The sequence below is a fragment of the Carettochelys insculpta genome, chromosome 7 (assembly GCF_033958435.1).
Source record: "Carettochelys insculpta isolate YL-2023 chromosome 7, ASM3395843v1, whole genome shotgun sequence".
NCBI classification, from domain to species: Eukaryota; Metazoa; Chordata; order Testudines; family Carettochelyidae; genus Carettochelys; species Carettochelys insculpta.
Window position 1 is genome coordinate 10,014,564 of NC_134143.1, and position 10,255 is coordinate 10,024,818.

A 10,255-nucleotide genomic window follows, 5' to 3' on the forward strand; every position below is an offset into this window, starting at 1 on the left:
GAGTGCCTGGCCCCGGCCAGCCGGGGGCATCTACCTGCAGGGTAGGCCAGTGGTTCCCAAACTTTTTGGCATCATGCCCCCCCACTTTTGCTTTCTGAGAAACCCTCACAACCCCCCACCTCCTCTTTACCATCATCCAACCCCCCCTTGCAACAAAAAATTCAATTCGAATTTGCAATAAGCCCAAAAATTTGATATAAAAATATTATTTAAAATTAAAAACAAGCACACATCATTTTTCTTGGCCTTTTACAGGTGCCTGGTGCAGCCCCAGCTGGCCAGCTGCCAGAGCCCCATGCCAGCCTCCAGAGCATGCCCCCCAGTTTGGGAAACCATGGTGTAGACAGTCCCAGACTCCCCAGGTCTGGGCAAGGCATCTGCACCCAGGGCTGCCCGCTCGCTGCAGACCACAGAATCCTAGAACTGGAAGGGACCTCAAGAGGTCATCAAGTCCAGTCCCCTGCTGTCACGCCAGGACCGGCTCTATCAGCCCTACAAACCAAAGACAGCAGTCCTGCAGCACCTTAAAAGCGACCAGTGTTATTTGTTGGGTGATGTGCTTGCGTGGGAAAGGCCCACCCCCGTCTTCAGACCTGGGGAGAAAACGAGAGAACTTTTTTTCAGTCGGCGAGAACAGGGAACACCCAGCCGGGTGAGGCGGGAGAGAGGACACTCAACAATCTCTTTTATTACTGCGAAGTAGAGAGGCTCAGATCTCCTCCCCTAGCCATGGTGGAGATGGTCTCTGTCTTCTTCTGGTCCAGTGAGCACTTCAGCATGCAGTGCCGCTCTCCACACAGGCCCTTCCTCTTCCAGAGCAGCGTCCGGCGGGTGATAGATGTGGTCCTGGTCTTCCTCGGGCTCTATGGCAGATGTGGCACCCAATGGGGCTGGCAGGCCTCCCGCACTCCTGGGCACTGCCAATGGAGGAGGCAAGGGGAGAGTTACCTTTCTGAGAGTGCCAGCGGGGGAAAGGAGCCTCATTCCCCCAGCTTGCTCACCTTGTCCACCTTGTGCATCCCTAGAGAACAGCCTCAGTCCGGGATCGATATCCACAGTGTTTTCTTTTTCCTCAGGCGGCTCAACAGCTCTCACGCCCAGAACACTGCAACAAGGCAATTAATAATAACAGCTTGTTCTTATTTAGCCCTTTCACCTGGGCTTTGCAAAGGAGGTCAGCACGACTGGACAGCTGGGGAAACTGAGGCACAGAGCGGGGGTGGGGGGGTGACTCACCCCAGGTCACCCAGTGGGTCAGTGGCAGAGCTCACAATAGCAGCCAAGTCGCCTGACTCCCATTGGTTTTGTAACCAACCCACCCCAGTTTCAGACCAAACCACATACAGGGAGTAATTCGCCTCATCAGCATTTCAAACACCTTCTAGGAACGTTCCACCAAAGATCCTCTTAGAAGAAGCCAGGGCCTTCCTAAGACCTCTACACACTGGCGAGTCCTACCCAGAGGACCAGAATCTGCAATAATGCTGCTCCGTTAGACAAGTATCCCAGCTCCTATGTGTAACATTCCCTCGCTGCTGTGACCAGATAGGAGTAAAGCTGGATGCATTACTGATTGTGAGCAATAGGCAGCTGCACCAGAATTCACTGGTTTATTTGCATAGTTATGGCATGTAGCACTGATGTTTATCTGGCCTTATACACTATGCACCATAACATTTGGTTGGCAACTTTCACACGGATAACTGGAGGCTATTTTTTTTATTCGCAGTCTGTGAATGGACACCAAAGTCACATGGCATTGCTCCCGCTCCTTGACTGGCAACTGAATCCTGTTAAACAGGAGAGTAAAGAATAGCCAATAAGTGTTTGGCCTAACAACTTTTAGTGCCACAATTGGTGAGTATTTCAGGCTTCAGAAACATTTCCAAGGAAACCCAGTGCTCATCTGCTGTCTTGCAACGAAAGAGCAAATCACAGAATGCTAGGACTGGAAGGGACCTTGAGAGGTCATCGAGTCTAGTCCCCTGCCCTCATGGCAGGACAAGGTCTGTCTCGACCATCCCTGATAGACGTTTATCTAACGTGGTCTTACATATCTCCAGAGATGGAGATTCCACAACCTCCCTAGGCAATTTATTCCACTGTTTGACCACCCTGACAGTTAGGGACCTTTTCCTAATGTCCAACCTAAACCTCCCTTGCTGCAGTTTAAGCCCATTGCTTCTCATTCTATCCTCAGAGGCCAAGAAGAACAAGTTCTCCTTCTCCTAATGACACCCTTTTAGATGCCTGAAAAATAAAGTACACGAGTCAAGTCTGGGAGTAGCAGAGACTTACTCTCATGATTTGGATTCATAAATTCACCAGCTAGGATCTGCATGACTCAACCAGCTTAATGCTGACCAGGAGAGAATTCAAGAGGCAAAAAAAGATGAGTCGGCAATTAATTCTGCAGCAGTACCAGAGATACCGGGATAACTCTTTGAGCTGATTGGTCTTCCGATGCTTATGAAGAATAAAATTAATGCTGAAAAAGAAACTTTCTTCCCCACACAGAAAAACTACAAGCGTGATCCACCTGGGAGGACGAAACACTGGGAATATTTGATCCCAGGCCAGGGATGGGCAATATTTTTTCTTGCGGCGGGGGTCACACCAAGGTTTTGGTAAGTGGCCAAGGGCCACACTTTTCTACGGAGAGGGTGTGGGTCTGGGATCTGCCTTGGTCTGGCCACAAGACTGGGAAACCAGCCAATGGGAGCTGAGAAGTTGTGCTGAACTGCCCTGCCCCTAGCACAATCTCTCAGCTCCCACTGGCCAGTTTGGTGCCACACCCCCAGGAAAATCTCTCAGCTCCTATTGGCTGGCCAGCGGGAGCTGAGAGATTTTGCTGGGGGAGGCACCTAAAGCTCTCCCCACTCCCCAGCCTAGGAGCCACGGGCTGGACTAAAAGGCTTGGTGGGCTGGGCTGCACCTTGCAACCTCTGCCCTAGGCAAACAATGAAATCAAATTCAACAACTATTATAAATCTTAACAGTGGCTGATATGGGCCCTACGATTCAGTGGTGTGAGCACACCAACCCTAGTTATAATGGGACCGTGCCTGGCCTTTTCGGCACAGAAGCCAATTAGAAGATAGTATCTACGTATATGATCTAATTAGTTAATGTTGCTCAAGGACTAATACACTCCTATGCTCCACCGAAGGGATAAATAGGGGTGATTTATCGGTATCACATGATAGTTTTCCATCAGTCGTAATCCAGGATTTTCTGCTCTTCCAGTGATTATGGTTAAAACACACGCCTTTGTCAACAGCCACCACGTGGTCTCCACTGCTGTGTGCATTGGAAACGGTCATGTCTCAGACACGGTTGATGGACCACCCCTAGAGATGGTGGGAAAATGTCTTTTTTTTTTTTTGGTGTCAAATTTTGGAAAACAGACCCTCCCCCAAACCAATATTCCTTCACAATTTCCTACAGATTTTAAGGTTTTTTTCTTGGAAAACTGAACCACTTTTGGTTTTCATTACTTTCCTTTTCCAAAACGATGTTCAGTAACGAATGTGACTGAAAAAAATGTTTTTTTTCAAAATAAAAAAGGGGAAACTGGATTGAAAGGGAAATTTTGCCACAAACCTTTTTAGCTGTTTTTTGGCAAGATGACTTTTCAATGCAGAAGTTTTATCACAACCCCAACTAACCCTGTATCTTTTAGGGGACACACAGGCTGCGTCTACACGTGCACGCTACTTCGAAGTAGCGGCACCAACTTCGAAATAGCGCCCGTCGCGTCTACACGCGTCGGGCGCTATTTCGAAGTTAACTTCGATTTTAGGCGGCGAGACGTCGAAGTCGCTAACCTCATGAGGAGATAAGAATAGCGCCCTACTTCGACGTTCAACGTCGAAGTAGGGACCGTGTAGACGATCCGCGTCCCGCAACGTCGAAATTGCTGGGTCCTCCATGGCGGCCATCAGCTGGGGGGTTGAGAGATGCTCTCTCTCCAGCCCCTGCGGGGTTCTATGGTCACCGTGGGCAGCAGCCCTTAGCCCAGGGCTTCTGGCTGCTTCTGCGGCAGCTGGGGATCTATGCTGCAGGCACAGGGTCTGCAAGCAGTTGTCAGCTCTGTGTATCTTGTGTTGTTTAGTGCAACTGTGTCTGGGAGGGGCCCTTTAAGGGAGTGGCTGGCTGTTGAGTCCGCCCTGTGACCCTGTCTGCAGCTGTGCCTGGCATCCCTATTTCGATGTGTGCTACTTTGACGTGTAGACATTCCCGTTGCCGGCCCTGGAGGACGTGTAGACGTTATTCATCGAAATAGACTATTTCGATGTCGCAACATCGAAATAAGCTATTTCGATGTTTGCTGCATGTGTAGACGTAGCCACAATGACCAGTTGGCCTATAGCCTTGCGGAAAGCAGCCATTCACCCCCCACCCCCAGCAAGCTGTGGCCTCGCTCGTTTTTGCCTGATTGTGGTGGTGATGTTGATGAACAATAACGATCTTACATTTGCTTCTTAAAGTCCTGTTCCAAGGAGCCCTCCATTTCTTTGCCTTCTTTCAGAACCTGAAAACAAAAAGCAAGTCAGCCAAAGGCAATCTTCCCTCTTCACAGGGCAGCTGATGGCCCCAGGAGGACACAGAGACGAGCTCCAGCAATGAACCCCCTTCCATCTCCCCTGTGCTAGCCAGCAGCTGGGCTTTGCTGCAAACTAATCCAAATCCAGACAGGTCCTGCCATGCCCATCCCAGGAAAGGGGCAGTAGAGGAGTCTTCCAAGCAGCCCAGAGTGGCTATAGGAGAAGTAGCCAATCAGGACCAGGAGGGCCATCTAAAAAGAAGCAGTAGTTCATAGCACAAGGAGTTCCTTGCTGGAGTCAGGAGTGCAGGTGATGCTCCTGGCTGGCTGAAGAGAACTGAAATACCATGGACAGTTCAGTGTTGATAGCGACTTGGGGAGTGAGGCTCGTAGCTGCTCTAACAGCAGGGGAGGTCTCTTCTAGGTGATCAGGACCTAACCTATACAGAGGTGGATGGGGGAGGTTCTCTGGCCTGCAGCGAGCAGGAGGTCAGACCGGATGACCATCATGCTGCCTTCTCACCTGGCAGTCTCCAGAGCAAGAGCTAAGGTCATTCTGCTTCCCGCTGCACTGGGAGGCAGTGCAGGCCAGGGCCTGGTGACTCGGCTCTCTCCTGCAAGCTTGGCAATTCCGAGCGGCAAAGGGGTTCGGAGCCAAAGAGTTCAGCGGCATTGCTCGCGCAAGGTGGCTTGGCAGACATTTGAAAGCCCTGTGGCTAGCAGCAGGGGCTGTGAGCCAGTCAGGGCTGGAGGAATGACTGGTAGTGCCTTCCCTCACGAAGGAGATGCATCAGTCCAGAGCCCAGGGTGTTGTTACCGTATCAGCTACCTTACCTGGAGCCAGCTGGATGGGAGTGGGAACTGCAGATCCAGTGGGCACCTGCAAAGCGGCGCCTTGTCTCCCAGGTGGGGCTGGGCTCACAGAGCGCGACTGACAGAAGTGGGGACAGGTAGGGGCGCACCTACCTGGGCGGTGCTGTCGAGTTGCAGAAGAACAGCCGAGCCGATGACAAGCAGGAGCCTGGAAGGGTTCCCGAAGCAGAAGGTTAGTTTTTGCAAAACAAATCCATTGGCTCTGCACCTGCAGCAAGGTGGTGTCCGTCTGTCCCTCTCTCCATTGGCTTCCACTGCACAGGTGCCAAAGTTCCAGGGCTCTGGCTGGTTCTAGCCAAGTTCCCTGGTGTGGCTGCCGCCAGCAATACCTAACGCTCTGTGCATGCCTGGAGATTGCGTCCCACCAAGACAGGCTCACGCTATGGGCAACTCCACGGTGAAGGTGGTGCCGAGTTTCTGCTGCAAAGCTCTCGGGGTGTGCAATGGACACAACAACCTGAGCTCCAGGCGGGGAGATGGACTCTCCCATTAACTCTCTGGTGAGGAGTTCGTGGGGAGTTGCTCTTCCCCTGGAATGGGTCCTTGGGTGTCGTGGTAGCTCCAAAAGCCACCTCCTGCCTCCCCACGGCCTGACACTGCTCCGACACAGAGGGCCCCCCCAGGGAGCAGTCTGTGGGGAGCACCCCGCAGAGTTGTTTTGGGGCAGCACCCAGGGGAAGAGGGCTAGGGCAGCACCCTGGGGAGGGCCGCCAGGAGTCCTGCAGAAAAACGCATCTGTGGTCATGGCACCGTAGGCTGTCTCATCATGCACGGGGGTACCACAGAGAGGGGCAACCTTCCGTCTGGCATCTCCTCGCTTTCCAGAGCCCGGCTGGGCAGCCGGCGCTCTTTACACAGAGCTTGTGTGCGCGAGAGAAAGGACACCGAGAGCTGTGTGGGCCAGACCCGGCTAGGGCAAGACGGTGTCAGGTGTTCACCAGGTGACAGCGGGATCCAGCCCTTCGGCCTCAGCGCAGGCCAGTGGCTAAATCCTGGTGCTGGTGCGGGGGCCAAGCCAGCCTGGAAGGCGCGGAACAGGCGCCCCTGTCTCAGCACGATCCCGTACCCGGCAGAGAGCTGGGCCGGCCGGCCGGCCTACATGAAATTGCTCTGGTGCCGCTGCAGGCGGCCTGGCGGGGAGAGCCCAGGCGGGAGCAGGGCTTGGCGTGGGAGCTTGCACTCTGACGCAGGCGAGGGGAAGCCCAGCTGCGGGTGTGCTCACAGCTGCCCTCTGTAACTGCAGGCGTGCTAGGGCGCCAGGCACTGGGCAACGTGCCAAGGCGGCTGGTGGGCGAAGGAGGCACCGTGCCCATGGTTGGGGTCCACAGCTCCCGCCTGTGCCCCTGCAGGACCCTGTCACTGGCTGCGAGCCCGGGGGCGTTGGATAGGAAATAGCACCACCCCGGGCCTGGCCATTGGTTGCCCTGCAGGCTAGGGGACGTGTCTGGCCACCCACCCTTCTGCTAGGGACATGGCCTGGGCAGCAAAGGCCCCTCCAATCACCCGCAGGGCACTGCCTGTACGTAACAGCCAGGCTGCACCATCCCCTGCTGTGGGGCACGTGGACAGGCACAGCCTCTGCCGCTGGCCCAGCCTGAGACCCCAGGAAGCAGGTCAGGGACAGGGGGCACGGAGCCGGCAGCGGCTGGCCTGGGCCCCATGGGCTGAGCCCCGCCCTCCCCAGACAGCGCAGCCCAGCCCAGCCCCAGAGGGAGCAGCGTTTGGGTCCCAGCAGGGAGGCGGCAGCCCATGGGGGGGTATCGAGGGAGGGCGGGCGTCACCCAGACACAGCACCCTCCCTTGTGGAGCCCGGCTGGGAGCGGGGCTGCCGATGGGGGGCCGGGAGGCGCAGCGTTCACTCGAGTGTAGGGGAACATTCCGCCCCGGTTTCAGCAGGACAGCCCCACACGTCGGCTGTGTGTGTGGTCCCAGCAGGGAGGCGGCAGCCCATGGGGGGCGTATCGAGGGAGGGCAGGCGTCACCCAGACACAGCACCCTCCCTTGTGGAGCCCGGCTGGGAGCGGGGCTGCCGATGGGGGGCCGGGAGGCGCAGCGTTCACCCGAGTGTAGGGGAACATTCCGCCCCGGTTTCAGCAGGACAGCCCCACACGTCGGCTGCAAGCAGGCGTCCCCGCTCATTTTACCAAAGAGCCAAGTGCCCCATATTCGGCCTCCTGCCCTGTCCGCGCACTCCAGCCACCCCATGGGATCCGGCCCCTGGAGCACGCAGTGAGTGCCCCTCACCTGGCTGGGATCCCTCGGCTTCTCCCAGCCCTGGGGTGCAGCTGCTGGCGGCCCCCTTCCTGCTGCGCTCCGGCCACCCTGCCCACCCCCCATTCATGGCTCAGGCTGATCACACAGCTGGGGAGTTCCCCCCGCCCCACATATCTCCCTGTCCCTGTCCCTACTCAAGCGGGGCTGCAGGGGGGAGGCTCTGAATTCATGTGGGAGCGGCTGGGCTGGCAGGTGTGGGGCACGGGGAGGGCACAGCTGGGCTCAGGGACACCCCCCTCCATCCACGGGGCTGGACCCCAGCGGGCATCAGTCGATCTCAGACGAGGGTCCTGTCTCGTCCTGCGGTGCTTGGTGGGACCCGGCCATGCTGTGACCATCCCTCGCGCTGGTGCCTGCCTGAGAGCTCCCCTCCCTGCCCTGATGTCATCGTGACCAAACCTCTCGATTCGGGGGCTCTGGGCCCTGGTTTCGGAGGGCTCGGGGCCGCTGTGCCCTGGGGGAGCTGCGCCAAGGGGACATTGTGGCTCGTGTAGCTGGAGCTGGAGCCCAGGGCACTGCCCAGCCCCATGTGCTAGAGGGACACCCCCTGCCCTTTTCTCTGGTCAGTGCAATGGAAGAACCTTTGCCTGCCTGCTGCGGGACCCAACGGCGCCAGCCAGGAAGGAGGGGAAGTGGCTTACCAGGCCATGTCTGTCCCAGCAGCGGCACGGGCAGAGAACTGACGCCACTTGCTGTGTCCTGCCTTTTATGGCCCTGCAGTCTGCACACCCGTCCAGAGTCCAGGAGCTGATTACAGGCCTGATCTGCCTGTGCTGAGCTTGCCTCCCTGTGGGCATGGAACGCCATGCAAGAGCTGACTGCCGCCCTTTGCCCACGGGCTGGGCTCCAAGCGGGGCGTGCTCTGATCCCCACCGATATCGAGTCACCCGGCCTGGCCTTCCCGACACCCGAAGCAGCTCGCCCTTCTCTCACCACCACGCCTGGCACCAGCAACGCAGCACCAAGGGGCAGGCAGCGAATCTCCCAGCAGTGGCAGGCATCTACCTCTTCAGAGAGCCCAGGTGGAAACCGGGCTGGGGGGGCCACTCCCTGTGGGGCCAGTCCAAGCACAGGGCTTCTCACACACCCAGGCCTTACCCAGAGCCGGACACCAGCCAAGTGAGCTGCAGCCTGGCCCCGAGAGCAGAGCTGGGCCTGGCAGCTGGCTGTGTATTGGAAGGTGGGAGGGAGACACCGTTGTGCGGCCATTGATTGTCTCACAATTAATTTGTGTCTATTCACAAGGGAGGATTTTCACAGCATGGGAGATGCAATTTTTCTGACTCTAGGGTTAGCCCTGCCAGACAGGGTGGGGACAGTGCTTGGAAAGGGACAGTGGTCACATTCTCATGAAACAGTCACAGCCAGGACGGGATTGGGGAGGTAGGGGAGTATAAGATGTGTGAGAGAGGACAGGCGGCAGAGAGGTGGCAGGCAGCCGTGGGAGTGGGGTAGCAGCAGGAGAGGCAGGTGCTGGGGAGATGGGAGCAGAAGGGAAGAAAAATATGTGATCTTGTGAAAATAATGGGCCTGCACTGGGGCAGAGTTAAGGTGACACAGGCATCCTTAAACCTGTCACTTCCTTCCTCCTGGGGGCTGGAGGTGGCTACTATAAGAATGTTCTTTGAACATCTGTTTTTAAAATAAGACAAATGGCATTTGCAGAGTCATTCACAGCCCCCTGGAGGCTTTGTGGGATACTCCTGGTGTCCTGGCTTTGCAGTGCTCCGCCGGGCTGGGTTGCTGCTAACGGGGCAGTAGTAGAACGAACTGCGGTCGCAGAGTTGGGATTCAGTGGCTGGTCGGGGCTGCGCTTCTATTCATTTCTTTCCCCCATGTGTGAACGTGGCTTTGCCCCTTGGCCCCAGGGAGTCTGGGGGAGACAACTCGATGTTCTGGGGGAGGCCCTTTCGTCACCTTAGGGCCACAGATTCCCATGGCCATTGGCTCTGGGGCTGGCTGGAGTCTAGAGATCCTCTGGCCAGAGTGGGCAGTTCTGCCCATTCGGGCTGAGCCAGGCCCGAGTCAGAGCAGCCCCCCCAACTCTGCGTAGGCCGAGTGCCTTACACAATGCCACTCAGCAGCAGCTCTCCCAGCCCCTTCCCAGCGCAGGGAGCTAGTCAGCGCTGGCTGGAGCAGGGCGTCTCCACTCTGTGGGCGAGTAGCCTGGAGTCCGGCCCCGGCATTCACTGGGTGCCACAGAAAATTCAGCCTCAGTGACTTGTCCAAGGTTGCCCGGTGAGTCGACAGGAGAGTAGGGCGTGGAACCCTCGCATCCTGCTCCTGGCACCCTGCGGGGGGCCCTGCAAGGGCCTCTGTCCTGCAACACTTCCACCTGCTGGGGCAAATCTAGCAGAGATGGGAAAAGTACCCCAGAAGTTACCTGACTATAAGTGCAGCTGCTTCACTTCTGGATAGGGGAGTACAATCAAGATGGGACGTGAGCGTGTGCGTGTCTACTCAAGTAGTTTTCCAGAGGGACACCAGTGACTTCTACTTAAGTCCGCCTCTCCCCACCAACAAAGCAGCTGTACTTTTACTCAGGTGCCTCTGGGGTTACTT

At 56.6% G+C, this 10,255-nt stretch overlaps 1 protein-coding gene across 1 annotated transcript; it reads right to left on the reverse strand.

Moving 5' to 3' along the window:
* Positions 1-648: 648 nt before the first annotated feature.
* On the reverse strand, positions 649-8,412 carry PRAP1 (proline rich acidic protein 1). The gene is made up of 5 exons (XM_075000033.1): positions 8,335-8,412; positions 5,513-5,567; positions 4,476-4,534; positions 1,002-1,105; positions 649-917 (listed from the first exon to the last, which is right to left on the reverse strand). Exons 1-5 carry the CDS (start codon positions 8,340-8,342, stop codon positions 724-726), a joined length of 420 nt encoding a protein of 139 aa, XP_074856134.1. The 5' UTR covers positions 8,343-8,412; the 3' UTR covers positions 649-723.
* Positions 8,413-10,255: the final 1,843 nt, after the last annotated feature.

Coding starts and splice junctions, on each gene's coding strand:
- PRAP1 (XM_075000033.1), bottom strand. Junction 4,535..5,512: donor AACTCGACAGCACCGCCCAG/GTAGGTGCGCCC, acceptor TTTTGTTTTCAG/GTTCTGAAAGAAGGCAAAGA. Junction 1,106..4,475: donor CAGGACTTTAAGAAGCAAAT/GTAAGATCGTTA, acceptor GCCTTGTTGCAG/TGTTCTGGGCGTGAGAGCTG.